Source organism: Grammomys surdaster, unplaced genomic scaffold, assembly GCF_004785775.1.
Source record: "Grammomys surdaster isolate TR1022 unplaced genomic scaffold, NIH_TR_1.0 132, whole genome shotgun sequence".
Classification (NCBI taxonomy): Eukaryota; Metazoa; Chordata; class Mammalia; order Rodentia; family Muridae; genus Grammomys; species Grammomys surdaster.
The window spans coordinates 4534582-4559460 of NW_021604590.1; the positions used below are offsets into that span (position 1 = coordinate 4534582).

General features: G+C 40.6%; 1 protein-coding gene across 1 annotated transcript in view; it reads right to left on the reverse strand.

The window, feature by feature from the left end:
• L3mbtl4 (L3MBTL histone methyl-lysine binding protein 4) overlaps positions 1-24879 on the reverse strand; it is a 318439-nt gene that overhangs the window by 288290 nt on the left and 5270 nt on the right. Inside the window, exons 3-6 of the mRNA XM_028762233.1 lie at positions 6130-6234; positions 5064-5199; positions 2458-2549; positions 758-912 (exon numbers count right to left, since the gene is read on the reverse strand). Coding sequence (XP_028618066.1) covers positions 758-912; positions 2458-2549; positions 5064-5199; positions 6130-6234 — 488 coding nt within the window. The remainder of the gene's footprint in view (positions 1-757; positions 913-2457; positions 2550-5063; positions 5200-6129; positions 6235-24879) is intronic.

Consider the following 24879-nt stretch of genomic DNA (forward strand, 5'->3'; position numbering starts at 1 on the left):
TATCAACAGGAAATTCCAGATGTGGACAGAACAGCTGAATCAGACCCAAGGTAGCTACGTTTTTCTTCCTTTTACTTTTCAAACGCTCTGGAGTATTCTAAGACACCTACAACCACTACTCTACTTCTGTTCCTTATTTCAAAGGAGACAGGCAGACTCCTGTCAAGCACCTGCAGAGTGCCAGCTTCATTGGGGATTTTTTCAGTGTTCAGGACTCACACAGGAAATGTGACAAAAAATGGTTTTGCCACTCCCTACTGCATATTTCAGGGTTTTATCCTGTAAGTCCTTACACCTCGCCACAGTTGGTTTCAGAGGTGTGTGGCATACATTTTTTCTCTACTTCTCACAGTCTTTCAAAGCACTCACTCCCATTTCGCCCAGAGCTTTTGTGTGGAAGACTATGTTCAACACTTTTCAGATGCCCCACCCCCCATACATACACATACAATGCAACCCTGACACTTCTCAAGTTCCTTTTCTCAAATCTATCCTCATTAAAATCAGATAAAACATGAGACCCACCCCTAACCTGTTGCCATTGCTTCACAGAAGACATCACTGAGTAACTCCACATAGGATGGGGAAAACAGAGGGCTGCTTTTTAATTCAATAATCTATGTGGAAGAGAGGCAGGGGAAAAGCCAACTGAAAACTTCTTGACGTGAGCTACAATGAAAACACTCGCAACACTGGTACAATGATTTCTGAACACTAAGTGCGGCTCTAGCAAAGTGTGTGCATCCTGACGTCTCACCAGTAATCAAAGATATCATCCCAGCTGTCAAAATGCACCCGTACTCGGTCTTCCACAATGTCTGCAACGGTTGCCACGCACATCAAGCAAGGGTTCCTCCTGTCCACAGCCTCCAGCTTCATCCCAACCTGAAACTCCTTTGGCACTGGACCATTCTAATACAGTAACAGAGTGGGGGAAAGGCACAGAATCAAACAGGTCAACCAACAGGATTGAACTACTGTGGGGTTTCAAGGTCATTTAAAAACCAAGGTTGACCCAATGCCAACTCTTACTTACCTGACTGGACAGGAAACACAACACAAAAGCTCCTACACTTGTACCAAGGACCAAGGACGCAAGCTCCCCACTGGTTTTTCATTTTACTTATATAAGATTGTCTTTCCCTTATCACCTTTATTTTAATATGTTCAGTTCTTAGAGCAATGTGAGCTGATTGTAAGACTCGATGTATACAGAATATAGTCTCATCAGACGATAAAAGGTATCCTCTACTCCCCATAGGCTAATGAGGCTTCCAAATACCACTATTTGAAGAGATAAAGATTATGCTCTTTAGCATTTAAAAATTGTTTAATTGGGTAATGGGATTCAAAAATAGTGTTTTCTCAATATTTAAAGAGTGCATTATTTTATGAAAAATTATAGCTACAAGTACAAATTATTTTAATGCCTGTTTATTTCTAACAGAACATGTAGATTATGGCTAATGTAACTCTTCCTTTCACATGAAATAGCTATAATTAGCTAGGCTTGTAGCTTTAAGATGCACACAATACCGAAGACTAGAAGAAGGTTTCATCTGTCTATCTTTTTATTATCTATACTGAAGCCTGTTATTTTTTTTAATTATCTCTAAGTAGACTTTATTTTTAAGGCAACATCATATTCTTGACAGGCTAATTTATGGGAGAGATATAATAAACACTTAACATTAATATCTAGACCAGGAAAGACAAACCTATAGAATTTCAGTAACAAGTGTACTAAGCACAGGAACCTCAGTGGGTAGGGCCTAGCCTGGACACGAGGCTCAGCCCTTCTCTGCTCTCAGCAGTGATTGGGTTTTGGGGAAAGCAAAGCAGGGGTGAAGTCTAGCCTAGGGCTGAGCACTTAAAATTCATTCTCCATTGAAGGTTCTCTGAGCTGCTTGAGATTCAGAGTCTACTCTAGCTGAACCCTGGCATAGAATCCCTGAATTTACTGAAGATGCCATAAGTAGTCTCTTCTAGCCATCCCCCCGCCACACACACACACCTAGCCTCCCTGAATCTGCCAAAACCCTTCTTTTGTATTCATTGTACTTAGACACATCTGTGATGCGCACGTGACAGAGTCTGTCTTGAGTATCTGCTAGCTTCAAAATACCAAAATTAAGCTTAGAAAACTAATTTGCTGCAAGCAAAAAGGAAAAAATAATATCCATAAAAGATATTTTAAATAAGTTTTAGCAAGCTTAATTTAAATTAAGTTTTCTGAAGTATTTAATTGTAATGCTGAAAGAAAAAAAGAAAAACCTAAAAAATACAAAAAGCTACTTGCCCAAGGAAGCATATATAATAAATTAAGTTAAGAAAGGTAAAGGCAATTAAGACATTTCATAAGTTATTTGGATTATAATATAGCAGACCATAATGCATTTTTAAAGGAATTTAAGCTCAATGGAAAATAGGATTTATACAAAGGAAGAAGATACTCACAGAACTTCTGTTTCTGAATAATTTCTTAGGAGCATTTTGCAATCTACAGGCCTTCAAGTAATCCATCCAAACAAATTTATCTTTTCTATAATCTAAAAGAGTATACACTAGTCAAAAATACCAACAAGATATCATCACATATATTTTAATATATTATAATTTCTACTTTTAATCTTCTGCTATATATTCAGTAAGTTCTTAGCGCATCACAAATGATTTATATTAAAATCTCCAAATCATTTTAATGCTGTTTAAATGACTTAAGTTCAAGGTTGTTGAGTGTAATTTCCATAATGTATGTCAGTCCTCACAGATATCTACTTATTAACTTACATGGATTGTAACAGACCATAAAGCAAATATCAAGGGATTTAAGCTCAAGGGGGAAAATATTTATATGAAGAGGGTGCTTACAGAAATTGTTTCTGAATAATTTCTTAGGAACATTTTGAAATCTACAGGCCTCCATCTTACCTCTCATTAAGGCAATTTAAGGAAGGGGAAAAGGGTGAGACAAGAGTCTCCAAGTGGTTGCCATTCCTTAGGAAACCATGTCACAAAGACTATGAGAGGTCCTGATGCCACTTTAATTGGGATAGCCAGATGCTCTGGAGAAATTAAGAACTCATCTATAACCCAAAGGCTACCTGGGGTATAATACCCAGCACTGTCAAAATCCAAAGGCCATTTGGCAGGTCCAACTTTCTATTCCTAATCTTATAAATTACCCAGGAAAAAAATCTTATCTTTCCAGATTGATTAGGTTAGGGCATCAGTACTAGGGACTACTGGAATGTTGCAGGTTCAGTGTCTGATTACCTTATCTTGGGCTAGTTCTAATGCCCAGGAACAGACTTTCCTTGCTCTCTTCTGGATCAGAAATAACACCCATTGACTAATAGATCAAGACCTTTGGAATCTATTAACTCTGAAAGTTATTAGCTTCCACAAACCTGAACGCTAAGAACAGCATCAGCATCTGATAGCATGTTGGGCCTACAGAAAAGCTATCCACATCTTGTGGTAACTGCTCCTGATATACTCAACAATGCATTTTAAGCTTGCCTTGATTTTATGATTTTCTTTGTTCCGTAAAATTATTTTTTAAAAGAAAAACTTCATGAAACTGTTTCCATGTTGAAACATGGTCTTTGGAGTAACATCTGTGTTCCTGGGCTATGTTCACTCAAAATGGCTCAAAATAAACTATCTCTTATCCCCTTTAAGACAGAGGTTCTCAACCTTCCTGATGCTGTGACCCTGAATTACAGTTCCTCATGTTGTGGTGACCTCCAACTGTAAGATTATTTTTGTTTTGTTTTTACTACATGACTGTAATTTTTCTTGTGTTCTGAATCATAATGTAAATACCTGATATGCAGGATATCCAATATGCAACCATCAAAGGGATCTCTCTACCCACAGGTTGAAAATCTCTGTTTTAAGGTGAGAGCTGTGATTTCTAGACTGATATCTAAAGTGGCCCCCAGTTACACAGGATCAGTATTTTCATATTGAATCTACAAGCCCAAATCTTTGTAGAGTTCAAGATTATCTTCATACATTAAGCTTTATTTATTCCGCCAAGGTTCTCCAGTAGTCTCCTCAAGGTTGTTTTCTGGCCAAATACCCTTCCATTCTAGGACGTCAACTCTGGCTTCTGTTCTAGATGGGGGATCCAAGCTACTTTCTCACTTTGTTCATGTGCCTGGGATCCTGTGGCTTCAGAGAACCTATGTCTACAACAGCATCCGAAGGACTATCCCTGGGGCCTTACTCAAACATTCTCTCCTCTGAAGGACAGCCCCATAGAGCCTGAGGCCTTGTGATTTCTGTTGTTCAATACTCATTAAAAGCACATGTTAAGGGTTTCAGAATGCCTATTAGATAAACGAAGCTACCCTCTGTCACCAGCTCAGTGAACTCCAGACTGCCTTCAGCCCCAGGTAGATGCCAAGGGACACCTGAAGGATGGGGAAATGGCACACTAAACCCAAAATGTGCCAGTTATTCAGCAACCTAATGCCCAAGCAGAAAACTATGTGCAACAATTGCTTGTACAAAGAAACTGGACCGCGGCATCTCACAGCCAAAAACGGCCAGCCTTAACTGCCTGGCTTGGGTATCTCACAGGAAACAAAAAACAGACACAAAACTATTTCCCATCAAAAGAAAACTGATTATGGCATTTTATAGTCTCATTCTTTCCATTATTTCCAGATCTGCAGCAAGTTTAGAATAAATCAAGTTTCTTCCCTGTGTGGTATCATTGATAGAGCATGATATTTCATTTCATCCACGATTTTGAACACAATTTTTTGCTATAAAGATTAATACACTTTATATATGATCAGGTGCTCCCAAACTATTATATTTTTCACTATAAATTCCTAACCAGAATACTTGACTTAGAGAGACATACAGACTTTTCTATTACACTCATCTCTAAGGCATTGTCATGGCCTTAGCCTCTTTGTAGATAAAACTTTCATTTGGAAAATCAATTCACACCAAGCTCCCCTGTTAGCATTTCCTGAAATGGTGTTAAAATAAAGCTGGAATAACAAGTGCCCCTCCTTTCAGCTGACAAATGTGCCCTGGCTTACCCCGAGGGATATGAAGTTCGTGCTTGGTCTTTTGACACCATCCCACTGGGTGAATGTCCGGGGAACCAGCATTAGTCCAAAAATCATAGCAGCTTAGATAACCATCAAAATGCAGTCTCAGCCTGTAACCACACACCTGAAACAGGAAGTTCACAGTTGTTCATTTAAGTGTCATGGATTTGAAAAGGGCTCAAAACTGAGAAAACGTTCAAATGTTTAGACGATGCCATCATGACAACCCAATGTATCCATCCAAACATTTTCATCAGAGAACAAATGCATATGCACTATGATATATGATTAAATCACAATGATGATGAACAGCTATCTAAAACTTTCTGCAAATTATATCCAGAATCACATCAAATGTTTCTAACTGACTATTAATTCAGTACCTGCCATATCTTTTTCTTTTAGCAAACATATCTTCTGCTGATGGGCTTACTTTCTACCTCAGGAGAGTAAAGGCTGAGATAAGGAACATTGTTAACACATGAGCCCAGCATATTTAACACAGAAAATAACTAAAGCCTGAGAAATACATCTCCTAGATATTCTGTACAACCCTAAGAGCAATTGTCATGACATAGAACACATAACTGTGTCTTCTAATGTCAATGCTTCTATTGATTTAATAATGTGTTGGATAAACATTACATTTTAAAATCTATTTTCACCAGTGGCAGTTCTCTGTATATAATTTTCACAAAGTAAGTGTATTTATATGAATGTTTTTTTCATAGACAGGGGTTTATATATAGTTCTCATTGGCTCACCTAAAATATGAATAATTATGTAACACTTGGAAACAACACTCTGGGTTCCTTGGATTATTACCAACTTTAGGTAAAATCTACTTTTCAGTTAACTCAAGGATGAATACTAGTTGATGAAAACTTACTAGAAAATTCATCTTAAGAACAAAATTATAAAGAAACATACTTTTATACATTATTGACTAAAATAATGAACTGGGACTCATTTATGACAGAAAGTACTGAAATCTGTTGTATTTTAGAAAATATACACCACGTAATTGGCCCCAGGCAGGACCAGCCTCTCTTACCTCAGCTATAGACAGCACACAGAACACAGACGGACGTCGGGCATCAATGCCTTCCAATCTCATTCCAACCTGAAAGCCATTTTCATGCTCCGGAAAGGATTGATCCTACAAAATAGCATAATACAATATCATCCACTACGAGTTCTCCACAATTTAATATAGAACATTTTGTGTGGAATCTAAAAATAACAGTATTCATAAAAGCAGAATAGAAAAGTAGCTATTAGGAGCTGGGAGGGGGATGAGGGAAAGAAGATGCTACTCAAAGGTTCAAGGCTGTAGTTAAACAGTAAGAATTAACAGTAAATTTTTAAGGTAATGAAAATATCCATTATTGTAAACAGGCAGCTTTTGTGGAAATTTACCAGCCCAAGTAGTCATAGACCTTGTAAATATGTAGCCTTGGCAGACAATACCAACTTAGATAAGGATAAGCAAGTCATAGGCAGAGTCATAGTGACCTGTCCCCTGAACCTTCACCCAGCTGACACCCGGTTCTGAAAGATATCTGTATTCCCCCTGAACACCCACACTCCAGTGTCATCCCCTTCCCCACGTCCTGCCTTTCTATGTTTATAACCCCTGTGTGAATAAATTACGATTTGAGAAAAATAAATAAATTATTTAAAAAAAAAGAAAATATACATAATGTAACACGTGTGTGTGTGTGTGTCTGTGTGTGTGTCTATGTGTATATACATACATACAAACATACATACATGCATACATACATACATACATACATACATATCTTAGTACCATGGTGTGACTAATAATTAAATATGATTATGATTTGTCAAAAGTGAGTGGACAGAAATTTATGAAAGAAATTTACCATGTAGTTTGGAAGCTGAATTTTTAAAGCACAATATTTATAATAATTCTTTGATAACTTTATTCATGCAAATAATGCATTCCTCCCCAATTCACCCCAAATACACCTCCCACCTCATCCTAACTTCATACCCCCTCCTTTCTCTCTTTCTATCTCTTTCTCTCTCTTTCAATGATGTGCTACACACAATGTAGTAGAACTGACTTTCCCTTTAAGACAGTAGCTAAAGTTAGGCAGAGACCAAGCCAGGGTGCACAATAGTAGCAGGGACTGGAGCTCAGAAGTGTGTAGCCCTTGAGCAGAACCTGCTACATCTCTGTAATCATGTAAGTCTGTTGCCCTACCCTGCCGTGGGCCACAGGAAGCACATGAAAGCTGCAGGCACATCAGCCTAGCAAGCTGACCTCTGCATGACATCCAGTCAGGCTTACTACTAGAAATCCCATCTTAAAGGAATTCAAGTTTCCCTCTGCCTTGTACTAGTGAGCAGGGAAATATTTCCAATTGTTTGCAGTGTCAAACCGTTCCCACTGGTATGACTGTATGCTATAAACAACAAACAAGAGGTGACTCTCTCCAGCCACAGTGATTCATGGGGGATGTTGGCCAACAAGATGTGAAAAGAAGGGGACACTAGTAGAAAGAGAACATCCACTCCCACAGGTATAACTATTCCAACAGAGACAGTACTTAAATATTTTAGAGTAGTATTTCTTTTGTTCTGTATTTGCTGATGTACAAGTGTATATGCAGGCATATGTGCTTCTGTGTGTGTGAGTGTATACATGTGTGCATCTCAGTGTGGGGTGTCTGTGTAGTATGGTATGTGTGTATGTATGTGTCTGTGTCAGTGTGGTGTGTGTATATGTCTTTGTGTTTGTCTGTTTGTGTGTTTCTCTTTGTGTATGTGTGTAGTGCTTATGTCTATGTGCTGTGTGTGTGTGTCTGTGTGCATGGTGTCTGTCTTTTGTGGTATGTGTGTGGTATCTGTGTCAGTTTAGTGTATGTGTGTCATGTGTGTCTGTGTGTATGGTGTCTATATCTGTGTGGTATGTGTGTGTGTTATCTATGTTTGTGGTGTGTATGTGTGTGAGTGTGGTGTCTGTCTATATGGTATATGTGTATGTGTATGTGTGTGTATGTCTGGGTGAGGTATGTATGAATGTGTGATATGTATGTGTGGTCTGTGTGATGTGTGTGTGTGGTGTCTATGTCTTTGGAGTACGTATGTGTCTGTGTGTGAGTCTATGTGGGTGTCTGTGTGTGGTGTCTGTGTAGTATGTATGTATGTGTATGTGGTGTCTGTGGTGTGTGTGTGTGTGTGTGTGTGTGTCTGTGTGTCTGTGTGTCTGTGTGTCTGTGTGTCTGTGTCTGTGTCTGTGTCTGTGTCCGTGTCTATGTGTGGTGTCAGAGTCTCTTTTCTCAGACCTGTCTTTTTGATTTCCTGGATGGAGTTTTGTGCAATTTGCTCGCATTTTGGTTTTTCCTGTCCCCTCTTCTTTTCACTCTTGTCTATAACCACACCCTTTGTTTTGTGCCTTACATCATTTCCAGCTGTCATTATCTTCTCTCTTGTTTCCTCGCATTTTTTTAGAAATCATCTTTTAAAACATTTTCGTGTAGGCTGACTCCTGCGCCGACCTCTGCTGCAGTCATTCTCAGAGCTGCACATGGTTTTATTTTATTTCTGAATTGAGTTCACTGTTAGTTGCTTCTCTCACCTTTTATCCACCTCCTGACCAGTTCTCAGTATCTGTGTTGATGCTCTGCCACCAAGAGTGGGGAGGAGGACGATATTTTCATCCTAGCTTAGAGTCAGCATGTATTGCTCAACACTATTGCCCCAACTCAAAGTTCAAATGATACTATAACTCAAAAAAGAGCAGAGATTTAAAAACCTTGAGTCAAAAACCAATATCCAAGAAGGCTGTTATAACAGGCCAGAAGACCTACCTTGTAGCAGGATATTTATTCTGCTACATTGTATTCTCAGTAGAGTTCTGTGATTCCGCAGTAGAAGAGAAAGTGGAGCTGGGAGAGAAAGAAAGGAAGGGGAGGGGAGAAAAAGAGGAAGGGGAGGAGAAGAAGGAGGCTAGCAACCATGGAGAACCACAGATGGGTCTAAAGCTGTCCTGGGTAGCAACTTCTATCAAAAGGTTAGATATTGGGTAGCAACTCTAATTGTGTGGCATCTTGTTGATTGAACATTTCTAAATATATAAATCCTTTAGATAATCATTAAGCTTTAAGAGTCTCGTTTCTACCGGGTACTGCAAGGATAGCAGATATCGTCTGGGGTTCAGCCGAGCTTTGTGGATGCAGCGTGGTGGATTGGCAGAGCCATCCCCCACGCTGGCATCTTATGGGTGCCAGGGCTTGTGCATCTAGCTAGCCGGAGCCCGAGTCAGAGCCAAGGAACAGTGTGAACATGATGGCTGCCCGAGAACATGCCGGATCAGGTGCAGTTTTCTAAATATCACCCCTACACTACTCAGCTACAGCAGAGATAAAAATAAAAGGGCTGTGAACACTGCAATGATAAAGGGCCACACTATGTGTTATGTTACCCACACCATTTCAGACCCTACACTGTTAATAAGTCTAAGAATGATTGCAGATGGTGCTCCCTACAAATGCAACCAGGTACAATTGTCCTGATTGTTCAAGGCCTCAAAAAAAAAAAATTCGGGAACTTCGTGTTCAAATACATTATTCACTGTCAGCAGACACTAACCCCACCACCAAAGAAGTCAAATGGAAACCTCACCAAAGAATCCAGTTGGAAATACATTCAACTCTTTACTACAATCGGATATCCCTGATTATACTGCCAAAAAAAAAATGGCAGAAAATATATTCAGTGATACAATACCATCAAACTTGCCCTTTTTGGGATAAATATATGGATGCCCAGGTACAAGGATTGTTTATAAACCCAGGCAATTGGCCATAAAAGATGCCTTTTGCTATATATTTTAGATAAAATGTCAACAGTAAAGAACTAAGAAAGAATACTGAAGCTTCAGGAGAAAGTATCAACTGGCTTATCAAGGCGAACAACATCTGAATAATAGAAAATGTGTCCACAGAAACTCTGAAGCCTAGTGATTGTAGATGTCAATTATTATATTTAGATTATACTATGCAGGTGTCAATTACAATATCCTAGATCATAATATTCAGGACAATTATGCTTCATACTGTAAGCAAGGGAAGTCAGTACAAGCTAAAGAGATTCATGACCAATGTGGTATTGCAGAAGAAACCTAAAGGCACATTCAACCCAACATAGCAAGGTAAACACAAGATCAAGAATCAAGAAATTAATAAGTTCTGCTAGAACACTGAACAAGCAAATTATAATTAATCAGGAAGTCACTAAATATCAATTTTTAATGTCCCAAGAACTAGCACACTCCTCTCTGTTATACCAATGGATTTAAATGGCCCTAATTTGCCAAATAAAAGAGCTATATTGGATAATAGAATTATAACTAAATATTCTATTTCCAACCGGTAAGAAACACACTGCTCCATTAAGTACTGTCTGAAAATAAAAAGTTGAAAACAGTATTCCAAATGAAAGAAACTTGGGTAAAACAGGTGCAGCTACCTATACTCACCTCTTAAAGCAGATTTCAAGTGATAAAACCAATGAAAGTTGTTACATGTTGATAAAAGGAACAACACACCCAGCAGACATGTGTATATTGAATATCTGTCTGTACACCGAATTTCATAAGAAAGATCCTAAGGGAAACCAGAAACACAGAAGCCCTAATACAAGCATAGTGAATGTTTGCATCACCCTGCACTCACCAAACGGTCTTGCAGCTCCAAGAAATTAATAATCATTTCACACTAAACTGTACCATAGTTGAAATGAATTTAATAGACATCTACACAATGTCCTACCCAAAACTGCAGTATATGCATTCCTTTCAGCTGCTCATAGAACTTTCTCCAAAATAGAATATATTTTAGGCAAAAAGCCAAGTCATTACAAAAGAAAAAAAAAGAAAAAAAGAATCAAAACAATTGCTCAAAGCTCATTAGATCATAAAGAAATGGAGTAAGACATCAAAGGCAAGATAAAGGACAGAGAGTTGACAAAAATCTGAGGTTGAGCAATGACCTTGCAATGATTGGTGATTCATTGAAGAAATCAGGGAAATGGCAATGTCCTGGGATCCAACGAAGAGGAAACATGAGAATCTGTGAGACGTAGCAAGGGAATTAAAAAGGGCATTTATAGCCACAAGAGATCTCAAATAATTATCACAATGATGCATCATGGGAGCTCAAACAGTAAAAAGAGAAAGAAAGAGAGAAGAAGACAAACCACAGACCAGTAGAAGGGGAAAGGAAATAATAAACATCAGAGCAGAAATTAATGAGACAGACTCTAAAAGAATGATTCACAGGATCAATGAACTATTTTTGAGGAGATTAACAACACTGAAGAGCTCTTGGCCAAACTGCCCCAAAGTGAGTAGTGTATTAATAGAATTATAGCAAAAAAAAGAGATTGTAACAGATATCATTGAAATCCAGAGGACTGAGAAATATTTTGAAAAAAAATGCACACTTTAATATGTTTGAACAAATCTAAATAAGTGGATATGTTTAATATATTTAGTATATTTAACCTATAAACTTATTTCTAAACTTATAACCTATAAAATAGAATTTGTATATTTTAAGAAAACTAAAAGACCAGTAACAAGTACTAAGACCAATTTTTTTTTTAATTTAGGGTGGTACAGATCCACTGTGGCATATCTTATCAAACTTTTCTGGAACAGACACCAACGCTCCTCTAACTAGTCTATATAATAGAAAAGTGAGGAACACTTGCAGACTCACTTTACAAAGTCAGTGTTGCCTTATATCAATACTAAATGCAAGTGCAGCAAGAGTTTAGAGAAGATCCTTAATGAACAGAAGTTGGAAAACTGTCAAGGCCTGGGCATGGTCTGCACACTTACATTCCTAGAACAAGAGGGTTAGAGACAGGAGGGCTGTGAGTTCAGGGGCCATCCTGGGCTACATGGCGGGATGCTGAGGCAGCAAAGCAAAAAAAAAAATAAAGATGCAAAATGAAATGAAGGAGTTCGTTAATACATAATGACCAAGTGAGTTTCGTGGCAGGGATACAAAGATGACTCAGTGCATGCAAAGAAACAGAAACAAATACAAAAACAAACGAACTGAAAAACAAACGAAAAAACAACTGTCTTATCTAGTCTGCCATGACAAACAGGTCTTTCCAATCATCTCCCATTTCCGTGAGCTCCACCATACCTTCTACAGCATAGGATTGAGACTCTCCAAAATCACTAGCCAAAATAAAACTTGGTCACAGTCGTGTGAAAGTAACAGATACAAAACTGAATAAAATTAAAGAGATATAAACAGGAAATTGAATTATAACCAAAAGCATGTTAGATGAACGTCAGCTTCCTTGACAAATAGTTCTGGGAAGAGTGGGTATGGAAGAGGAGGGGAGCCAAAAGACTACATGTGGAAGACTGAAACTAGATATGGAGTCTCCTCGTGTATAAAAGTCAGCTCACAACGGATTGAAGCCTGAAAACCCTTTAGTGATTGCTGCTACCAAAATGGAAAATGCTTAGAGCAGATTTCATTCATTATTGCTTTTCTAATTCATTCTCAGGTGCTTTCAGATTATGCCTGGCTTTGGGCAGCCAGAGTGTTACTAGACAATTCAATCTTCATTACAGATAAGCACACATCTTAGACAATGGTGACTGGGCTCTAGGTCTGTTATCCCCCGGGGTGTGCTTGAAGCAGTTTTACGAATTATCTGTGTTTAAAATCTGAGTGCCAATTTTCAGATGTAAATTTGTTCTTTTTAGAAGAATTTCATTTGGAAAGAACAGCAAGCACCAAAGAAAAAGGAGAGTGCAGAGCACCTTTCAAGGCTGTCATCTCTGGCATCCTGTAGCAGCTCACCTGCTGCCCATTTGTTCCCCCAGCCTCATTCTCATCTGTCTGAATTTGTGTACTGAAAGAGGTACATGTAACATATGCACATCTTCATAAGTATCTTCGGTTTCCTACACCACAACACAGACATCTCCTCTTCACAGCTCTGTGCTTTCTTGAATATTGAATGAAATGATAGCTCATGTTACCACAGAACAGTTCTAAGTCTATACGACACACAGACTCGTTTTCCACTCATACTGCACTGTGGTCTATTTTCCTCAAAACATAATTTATTTCTGTTGCTGTGTGATGATGTTTACATGTTCATTTAAGTGTAGTCTTGTGTGTGTATGCATGCGTGTGCACCCGTGTCCACATGTGTGTGTATCCATGTGTACATGTTCATGTGTATACATGCATGCATGTATGTGTGTGCACATACATACAAATGTGTGTACCCATTTGAATGTGTTCATGTGTATATGAGTGTTTGTGTGTATGTGTGTATACATATATATTTAAGATGACAACCTCATGTATTGCTGCTCAGATTGTCTGTAATATATTTGTGAGGCACAGCATGATCTCTTACTGGCATAGAACTTATCAACTAGGCTGGACTTCCCAGTGATGTCCAGGAACTGCCTGTCTCTGCCTTCCCATCCAAGTGTGTATCCCACATGTGGCTTTTGTTACATGGGTTCTGAGGGTGAAAGTTAAGTTTTCTGGTTTGCAAGTCAAACACTTTACTCACTGAGTAAACCCAAACTCTAGTTCCTAACACCTTCCTCTCTGCAAACTGGATCTATCTAGACCTGGATATCACCTTAGCCTGACAAGTTTCCTTAGTCTCCCTTGGTCTGGAGTATTATGGGATTGCCTTCTATCTCAGTGACATTTTTAAGTACACAGTCCTCTCATCTGATTTCTCATGTAGAATATTCATCATTTTCTATTTCCCTGATGATACCTCTTATGATTCAGTTCCCAGAATACTTCCTGAGCACTGCCCTCAGTATAACCATACCTGGAGGTCCATCATGACCCTCCATCTCTCCATGCTGATGTTTGTGTTGGTTACTAATCTTGTTTTATCTCAGGTAGCTCACTACATGGTAACATACAAAATGTGTGTGTAACATACAAACGTAAACACAAGCACATACATGTACATGTTTTATAAATACCAAGTTAAAACAAAAAACCTGCAACAACCCCAAAGGTGTGTTGCTTTTCTTCTCAGCTGTGACCTTTCCTCTGTAACCTGTGCCCTCTAAGGTCATCCCTTCCTTCCTTATCTAGACCCTCCAGCATCTCTTAGGGTTACAGAACTGCTCTCTTAACAATATCAACAACAAAAATACAAAATGCACCCTTTGTTTGCAGGTTCCCTGACCTGACATGCGGAGGTGGACGTATGAATGACTTTAGGTCTCGGCCCCTCTCTATGCAACCACTATGCTTGTTTTCAATGCTGTGCAGGGTTTATTATTATTATTATTATTATTATTATTATTATTATATTTGTTTTCCATTCTCAGTGGTTAAATATTTTATCATTCTTCCAAAAGGTCAAAAAAATATTAAACACAGGTAAAGAATTTACTAAGCACAGCTCTGTTAAACACAGGTGTCTGATTCCCCTAGAATCCTGTACACACCAGCCCTCACAATGAAAGAAACCAAGCTGACTGTGGCTTGCACAGTCTCCTTCCTTCCTAAGTTTGTTTTTGCAAAGTTACCTGGGTGTTTTTTCTAAGCTTCTCGCTTTCACAAACATCAGAACACTCACATGGCTTTTGCACACAGCTTCCTGCAAGCCTGATGCTTCTCAGAAATATTAATATGTCACTCAGCTTATATTCTTGTTTGTAGCTGAGTTGTACTCCACTGTGTATGGTCACCACAGCTCATTAAAGTTACATTTGGAAGCCTAGATTTTTATATGAATGTGAAATCATATTTTAAATATCCATAAATTGGCTTATAAACGTCTTTAAAATCTTACATTCACAGATGATTTTGGAAGCTTCCAAGAAATACTTATTCCAAGAATAATGAAATCCAAAACGTGATAAAATAAGTGATCTGTCAGGTTCATCTTATTTCTACAAAAATAAATATCATACGTGTATAATTCTCGCAGTCTTCTTTTCACATGTACTCTGTTTTCCAGCAGACTGTGTTAAACACATTCTGTGTGCCTGCCTCCTAGTCACTGTTTTTCAATTTCTTGGCTCACTTCAAAGGTACCTCAAACACACACTCACACAATACCCTGACACACATATACACACACATACATGTACACACATACATACACACACTCACACATACACTTACACATATTTACAGAAATATACACTCACACAGTCATACACTCACTCACATAAACACACATTCACGTATACACTTACACACATTTACACCCATATACAGATATTTACACAAATATACACTCATTCACACATACACATATTTACACAAATATACACTCATACAGCCATACACTCACATATACACACACTCACTTATACACTTACACACATTTATACCCATATACTAACAGATATTTACACAAATATACCCTCATACAGTCATATACTCGTAGACATAGACTCACACACATATATGTACACACACATATACACTTACAGATACTCATATGCATACACATACATACATACATACATACATACATACATACATACATACACATACACACTGTTGGTAAAAGCCAAAGGATAAGGATAGCAGGGAGATGTATATTAATAATCAAAAATGCAAACTAAGAAGCTGAAGAAGGGACTGGAGAGATGACTGATCAGTAAGAGCACTCTTCATTTTTGAAATTAATTGATTCTTTTATATATTTACATCTAAAATGTTGACACCCCTCCTGGTCTCCTCTCCCAGAGTTCTTCCCCATTTCTTCATTCCCCCTCCCCTTCTCCTCTGAGAGGATCTTCCCCCCACAACCTCCCTCCAGCATTCCCCTTCCCTGAGGCATCACGTCACTACAGGATTAGTCATATCTTCTCCCACTGAGAACAGACAAGGGTGTCATCTGCTCTGTATATGTCCAAGGACTTCGGACCAGCCTATGTATATTCTTTGTTTGGTGGCTTAGTCTCTGGGAGCTTTGAGGTATCTGAGTTAGTTGAGACTGTTGGTCTTCCTATGGGGTTGCCATCCCCTTCAGCTCCTTCAGTCCTTCACCTAACTCTTCCATAGGAGTTCCAACCTCCATCCAATGGTTGGCTACACTGGGATGGGGGTCACCAACTCATCTTCAAAATTTTGGGCCCCAAATTGTTCCAGTCCAAAAGAAATGCAGGGACAAAAAAGGAGCAGAGACTGAAGGAATGGATGACCAGTGACCAGCCCTGCTTGGGATTCATCCCTTGGATGCACACCAAACCCTGACACTATTACTAACGCTATGTTGTGCTTGCAGACAGGAGCCTGTCTTGGCTGTCCTCTGGGTTCGATTCCCAGCACCTACATCGGGGCTTAGAACCATCTGTAAATAACCACAGTTCCAGGGAATCCAATGTTATCTTCTGACCTCTATGGGCAATGGGTACACATGAGGTTCATACACAGAAGGAGACAGGGGAAAGAAAGGCAAACACTCACACACATAAACTAAACTAAATTAAAAAAAGAAGGCACTATAGAAATTTACATGTTGTTCATGGTTCAACAAGGATGACTGATGCAAGGCTAGGCATGAGAGGAGCCAGTCTCATGTTTCATTCACTATAGTGTTTTGTCACACGTGACTATTAAATACAAAGGCTAAATACAAACAGCTCATAGCCAGCAGGGAGGATAATCCAGCCAATCCCTCAGCATTTCAAAATGGTTTCTCAAGCCAATACCAGGGAGCTTTCTCTAATACTGCAGGCAATGTAATATGACTAAAAGATAAAATAGACCTCAGAGAATTCAAATCAAAATAAACTTTCTATTTTAACCGTCTGAAAGGCAAGAGTGAAAATTGCCAAGCCTTCCATCCATCTCCTCCTTATTTAATGGTTTATTTGTGATAGGATAGCTTTAAACTTTTCTCTCTGAGTGCCCTGTATTCCTTGAACATACCTGACAGTGTGCTAACAAAAGTACATTTCACGATGATAAAAAAGAGGCAGAGTTTTACTCCTTAAGTAAACCAAATCCCATCACATGTAATACCCTAAGTCCTACTAAGTCCTACTAAGTCCTACTAAGTCCTACAGTTAGCAAACCAAAAATTTCTGCAGATCAATGCCAGCCCAGAGAGGTAAGGAAGGGACTCTCTCAAGGTTAGAAGCGAGAATTGCCACCGACCATAACCTAGGAGTTGTTCTCGAACCCTACCAGCTGCTTGTTCCCATAAGAGGGCAGACATGGTACAAGCAGTGTGAACCACAGCTCACAGCTCTGGTATTCTCCTTATGTACAAGGACGGCTCAAGGGAAATGCTCGGTGATGCTGAATGGCAAATTGTTTTGTTTTGTCATTTTCTTTCCCCAGAACACTCTACTTTCTACTATGAAATTGATTCATTTTATCACTAATGATGGAGAAGCAGTATAATGCAAGCCTTCATACCCACAGCAAAATCAGATACAAATTACATGCTAGTACTTTAAAAGCTTGCAACCAAAATGAGTCATGGCATTGGTGGGGAGATGCTGTGGCTGGAGAAAAGGCAGACACGTTCTTAGCAATGCTCCTTCGTGCAGTGCCATGTGCAAGAGCTATCAGTGTGACACATGCACGTGCCACCACAGTTTGTAATGGCACAACAGGCAGAGTCTCCATTACAGATGTCTCCAAAGTAGAGGAAAATCATCTTAAAATGTTTTTCAAGTGAAAGTTTGGCCAACTTGATACTTTTTGGAGCAAGAACTAATTATGTTCCTGTGTGTACTCTGAACACACAGAAGCACCAAAGCCATCTGAGGAGTAGCTAACACTTGTTGTCATAGCCAGCAACCAATGATGGTAAGATATAGTTCTCTTGAAAACTATACCTGACATAATTCTGCAGACACGACAGTCAACTCCAGGCTATACACGGTTCTAAGCACACACTGAGAGCTACATGCTAAGTTATCATCATGGCCCTGTGCAGTTACTGTGTACATTTTATGAATGAGGTGCCCAAGGCCAAACCTCAAGTGTATCTGCCCTCAGCATGCTGCCATACAATTACAGAGCTAGCTCACCACCATGGGCTGTGAGCAACCTTGACTGTCATCACTGCCAGTGATTAAACACATCATCATTTTAAATTTTTATTCTACAGTTAAAACTATAGTTAGATATTTTAATACAGAAACTTATCAACCCGAGTATTTTCTGTATGGCTACCAAATGTTGCCAGATGCCAAAATTTGAAAACGTGCTTGAAACGTTTTAAAAAGAATCGGTATGGATATCCTATTGATGCCATTGGCGTAGGTTCTACAATAAAAACACGTGTCATGACGTCATGTGGCTAACCATCTGACTAGGTTTCCCCTACAACAAAATACAGAAATGGTTGAAGATGAGAAAATTATGCAGTCCAGTGGAATATAATGCAGCTATCAAAAAGGCAGGCTCAGGCCTAGGCTGGCAGAAGTGGCCTGAGAGCTTTGAGTAATATGAAGTAAATACAACATAGAGAGCAAACAGGCAAGTTGTGTTTTATTTCATAGAAGCACACTGGGACTGAACCACCTGCCCTTAGTCAGGGTTTCTATTCCTCTACAAAACATCATGACCTGGAAGCAAGTTCGGGAGGAAATGATTTATTCAGCTTACACTTCCGTATTGCTGTTTATCAACAAAGGAAGTCAGGACAGAAATTCACACAGGGTAGGAACCTGGAGGCAGGAGCTGATGAAGAAGCCTTGGAGGAGTGATGCTTACTGGATTGCTTCCCCTGGCTTGCTCAGCCTGCTTTCTTATAGAACTCAGGACCACCAGCCCAGGGATGGTACCATCCACTGTGGCTGGGCCCTCCCATACTTGATCACTAATTGAGAAGATGCCTTACAGCTGGATCTCATGGAGGCATTTCCTCAAGGGAGGATCCTTTCTCTGTGATAACTCCAGCTGTGTCAAGTTGACACACAAAACCAGCCGGGACACCACCTATGAACAGAAAGAGACTCAGAATTCTCTGGTCTATTTATATACCTAGCAGCACTAAGCTTTGGCTCCCAGCTTAAACTTTGACCTGTGCATTTTACTGTTATGTTAGAATTTCAGAGAGTTGCAATGGTTTGGGTAGGAGGTATGAGATCCTTGACTAGCTCAGAGCAGGGATGGGAATGGGGGAGGGGCCAGATCTGCTCTCTCTTCAGGAGGTGAGAGGGCAATGCCTGACAATTGGTGGCTGGCCAAGGAAATAGCCAGCAGCAAGGTGTCACCTGACATTGAGGATTCAGGCCTGGAAGAGAGGCCCAGATTTTTCCTATTGTGACAACTTGTACTTTTTGTAGAGTGTACATTTTACCTACTGAAGCTGTCAAAGACCCTGAATAGCTCACACACACACATCCTTGGGGCTAGTCTTCAGTTCTAATCCTTCTCGTATATTCCTACTAACGCTCCAGTACCCTTCTGAAAGCCTCAGAGTGAATCATTATTGAAAACGTATGCTTGCTGCTGGAAGACTGGGATGTGTTCGACACAGCTTCCTGCCTCTTCTGCAGGAAGTTTTATGGTTTTTACCTAAGCTTACAGAGGTGCTGGATCCAGAGTGCCAGAATTCAGCTTCCCCACCCAGGACTTAAGAGAATTTTTAAATCTCACTTTTCTCCTGTTATTATACATTAATTAGAATCTGAATACCCTATGTATATTTTGTTTTGAGTAAAGTCTTGGCTTGTATTTAGCCTTACTGGGACAGACAGAAGCCCCTAATTTTTTGTTTTGTTTTTGTTATCTTGTTTTAATGACAAAGAAAAAGAACTCAAAACAAAAAAAAAAAAACCCTATACACAGTACACACATAGGAAATCCTCATGCATGAAAATGACTTCTACTCTTGTTCAGAGTATGCCTTGTACAGTTCTTTCTGATGGTAACATGACCACAGCAGCCTTGATGTCTTCAGGGACTCTAGGAATCCACCAAGATATTTAGATAAGTGTTTCACTAAAAATATCACCAGTATCATTTATTAGATATCCAAAGCTCTGTGACACACAGACACGCAGACAGAACAGATAAGAGCCACACAGGTGCCCTTGAAGAGGATGTCATTACTCTATCCAAGGACTGTAAGATATATCCAGGAGATAAAAATGAGCCCAGCCTTCACAGCAGCTGGATATTGTAGCTGCACAGGCAAAGCAGCTCCCTAGGCTCTGAATTCTGCTCTCTCAAAGTGACATCATCTTTGCCAACTCCTACTCAGACAAACAGTAGACGATGGCTTATGTGGCACATTTCTTCTGGCTCCCGAGCCTATCTCAGTTAAGATGGCTGATTGATTACATAATCTCAAGCTTTTACATTAGAGGCTTTTGCTGTTATTTCAAACATTTCCCAAAGATTGATTCTGAACTCCCAATCTCAAGTTGCCGCCAAGCTTATACCAGGCGGTGTTTTTTATCAGACGACACAGAATTTGGGAATCAATTAAAGTATAATTTAATAAGTTAGTACAATTCTGACTGGCCTTCTGAGGATTCGTTCTACTGAAATCTCAGGTACAGAATCCTCATTCCCACAGAAGTTTGCAGATACAATCAACATTTAATATATGTCCTAACTAATGAATGAACTACCATCTCAGAAATAGGTGAACAAACAAACAACACATTTCAGAGCAAGTAACATCCACCTGGCTTCAGGCTATCTGAGCTCTACAAAGAAAAGGATCCAGATGGCACGTAACAAGACCTGCACCCAGAGAATATTTTGAGTAACTTCTGTGATGGAGTCACCACTCCTCAAATTCCTCAAATGGATTCCAAGCATCTCCTGCACTGGTGCCTAAAACAATAAATCCACATCTGTCCCCCAAGATGACTTAACTATCCTGAGGCAGCGTGGAGAGGGCAAGGGTATCAGGCGTATTGCAAATATACATTTCCTCCAGCTACAGGGCAGAGTGTCTGCCCTTGATTCCAAATGCTGCTCTCTCCTTGTTGAATGTTCCTTCTCCTGAAGAAGAGCTTGACACTCACTTCCAGCTAGTGGTATAGATAAGACACTATTGCAGGAGCTTTGAGCCTTGTCTAGGAACAAAAGTGCAGCCCTGGGTGGGTGGCTGGGTGGGTCTAACCTTCACATCAGCTATTTCATAACAGCCGAGTTACTTAGATTCTTACAATTTCAGAGAAGGGAATTCTAGGTATAGAAAAGTAACCGAGCCATGAGATCAGGGCATCTCTTCGAGTTTGCACCAAAACCGAAGGCTGCGGAGATTATAAGAAATGGATGTTAGTTGAGGATCTTTCTGAGGTTTAGGCCTGTTGCAATTAATCATCCCAAAGATGTCACCTCATATAAAACCACTCTATTTTTAAACCTGCTTAATTTGATTTAAATATCAAGGAAACAACTGAATACAGGGCATAGAATATTATCAATTCTTTCCTTTGGGGAAAACCACCAGTAAACTCATCTTCAGACTCAGATCTAGAAAATACATACAGAACAAAATTTAAAAACAGGCAAAGGAGCAAATGCTTTGTCCAAACAGAAGGGTGAGCTGAGATGCTGATTTCTTCCAGGTATCTTGAAGCTCGGGTAGTTCTCAGCACTCTGTATGACTGCTAAGGGAACAAGGCACAGTCATCATGTGACATGTGATATTTAATATGGTGTCCAAAAAGGATCTATATTAACAGTGTGGTGGAGTTTAGAGAGACTATCAAATTGTTCAGGCGCATGTTCAGGCACTCATGCCAGGCACAGATCAGAGATGAGGACCAGAGCATCCTTAGTGAGCAGACAAACCAAAAAAAGAGACTTCAGCCAGAGGTGAGGCCTGACCAGCTGGTGGGAGTCTAGGCAGATGGATCTACAGTAACAGTGTGGATGAAGCAGGCTCAGAACACCAACACTAGGAGGCTGAGAAGGGGCTCAGAGCTAAAGGAAGAGAGTAGGAAATCCTCACACTTAACAAGGTGAAGCCTGTGTCAGACACTGTCAAAAATCTCAAAAGTTTTTTCCCAGAGAATTAGGCCATTATGTTTCCAGCTAAAAGTGAAAGGTCAAAGAAGTGTGTCAAAGGAGCTAGAGGGGCTTGGTAAGTAGCACCTGTGAGAAAAAGAAAAGAAGGGAGAGAGGAGAGGAAGGGAAGAAGGGAAGGAGGGAGGGAGGGAGGGAGGAAGGGAGGGAGGGAGGGAGGGAGGGAGGCGATGAAACTCAACCAGTCTTCAAAGACTTTATAACTTCCCCGAGAGAAAGAATCCTCAGCAAAACATACAAAATGGCTTCAAAATCAGGACTCTGGAAATGTCTCCATTAGCAAAGTACCACATGCCTGTAACCCCAGAACTGGGACAGAGTTAACAAGCAGATTCATTCCCAGGGCTTTCTGGACAGCCGGTCTAATTGAATAAGGAAACTCTAGAATCTGTGAGTTTTTGTCTCAAATAACTTATGGACAATAACTGAGGAAGATACATGATGTCATCCTTGGGACCCAATACCACCTTCTAGCCTCCACATGCACATAAGCAGGAGCACACATACAAGCATGTGCACGTACACACACACACATATAGAGGAGCCTCCACGTGCACATAAGCAGGAGCACACAGGGGCATGCATGTGCACACACAGACACACATACACATACTACATACACAAGTAAGAACACACACAGACACATACACCAGGGGAATCTCCACATGCACATACACAAGAGCACACACAGGCACACACACACACACACACACACAGGTACTCACACACATACTACATGTACATACACAAGAGTGCACACAGGCACACACACACACACCACATGCACAAGATGCACATAGTCACACACACATATGTAGGGGTGGTTCTGAAGCTAAGATCCTGTTCCCCAGTTGACTTGATCTATCAGTAAAGAAGTCATGGGCTAACTGCTAGGTGGAAGGAATAGGCAGGACTTACTAGGCCCTGTAAGCAAACTAGCAGGGCAGGGGGAAAGGAAAGGGAGAGTTTCACCATGCTTCGGAGGGATAAGAGGTGACCAGCCATGTGAGATCTCAGGAAAATCGGCCTAGGAAGTGGCAGGAGCTACATTCAGAAGTGGAGAGTTCACTACATCCTGTGGGATGCACATGAGGAAGACTGGCAAACTGTCTCCAGGGGCTGTGCAGAGACAGCTTAGACATGAGATCGTGGGAGAGGAGCAGAACCTTCTCAAGAAGGGTTGGTCAGGGAGCTGCTAGACACCAGTAAAACCAGAGGCCAAGGGCAGCTGAGGTCTTCAGGGGGGAATTCACCGAGGAGGCTCACTGTGTGCTTTCCTCTGGAATCCTGGGGTTGTTTCTGCAGGTGGTTCCTGCCAACAGCATGAGTAATTATAGACCATGGTACTAGGCTTGGGGGGGGGAGAGTGAAAGAGATTTACAAATTCAAGGAATGAAAGCAAGGGATCTAAAAATTTCAAAAAGACGGACGTATGGAGTCCAGGCGGCATCTGTTCCTAAACATAGAAGAACAGATTCAGGGGAAGGGCCAGAAGAACAGAAACACTGGAAGGCAGAGCTTGTAGTGAATGATGGAGTCAGAGCTCAGGGGAGGAGCTAGCTAGTGGGCAACAAGACCATTTTCATTATAGGACGGCCACAGAATGCTGAGGGACATAGTATATATGCAGGAAAAGTCCAGGGAAATCTATCCATAAATGAAGTAATGGCATCTTGTGGAAACCATGGAAGAAGCCTGGGAACTAAGAGCTACTTTCTAAGGATCAAGAAGTGTCCTGATTATGGACCTAGAAGGAAAACTTAGACCAGGCAGTATCTGCCTGCCTGAGCCCATGGATTTGCCGTGCCACCAACATGCAAAGCTTCATGGTCTTTATCCAGCAATGTGTGATTCCAAGGTGAGCATGAGCCTCCAGGGAGAAGCTGTGCATCGGGTATGAGAGACGATAACGAACTCATGGGGGTTGCAGGGGATGAGGAGCCCAGTGAGAGAATGGCTAATGAGAAAACCTGGACATTGAGGCTGCTCAGGACAAATGTGGAGCCGAAGGGAGAGAGTGGAACGACAGTTAGCTGTGCTGTGTGAGCCTGCAAAAGTGTATCAGGTAAAGAGACCCAGGCCTTCCTTTGCAGAAGGGGTTCAGTGATGGTGTACAGAACAGGAAGTGGGAAATAGAAGGGAATCAGTGGCCCCACGGCAGCATCGACAGTTCAAGGACTTTGAAAAGAACATCACAGATTGGGAACATGGCTGAGTGGGGGAGAGAAAGAAGTTACAAAGACAGTGTGAGAGAAGGAAGTGAAGCCAGCCTAGAAACAGTGGGAACCACACTGTATAAATGGCGAAGGATTGGCAGGGTCAGCAGGGAGTGCTAAAAAGCAAGAGGGCATGCTCACACTCCTGAAGGAGGGAGATGATGGCCAGATGAAGGGTACCAGCGAGAAGCAGCAGTACAAACTGACCATGGAGAGGAGGGAGTCATGAGCCACTGAGGATGTTGTATCATTTGTTCTTTCATTAGCAGGGGTTACAAAGGTCAGAATCATCCCATTGCTTGGGCCAGGGGCATACATAGCCTTGAGACAGCATTGGAAAGAACAGAAACTGCAGCAGGCAGGAGGATGGCCCAGAGTTATGTGCAGGTACTGATGGAGAAGCTGACTATGTCCTCATGCATGGCTGAAAGGATTGGACGGACGTGCACACCTGCAGCATCCTGAGATGAGGTTATCCTCCTTTATTAGGGTGAGCCAGTGTCATCACAGACTCCTTATCAGAGGGAGGCAGGAACACCAGAGAAGGAGATATGATACCACCAA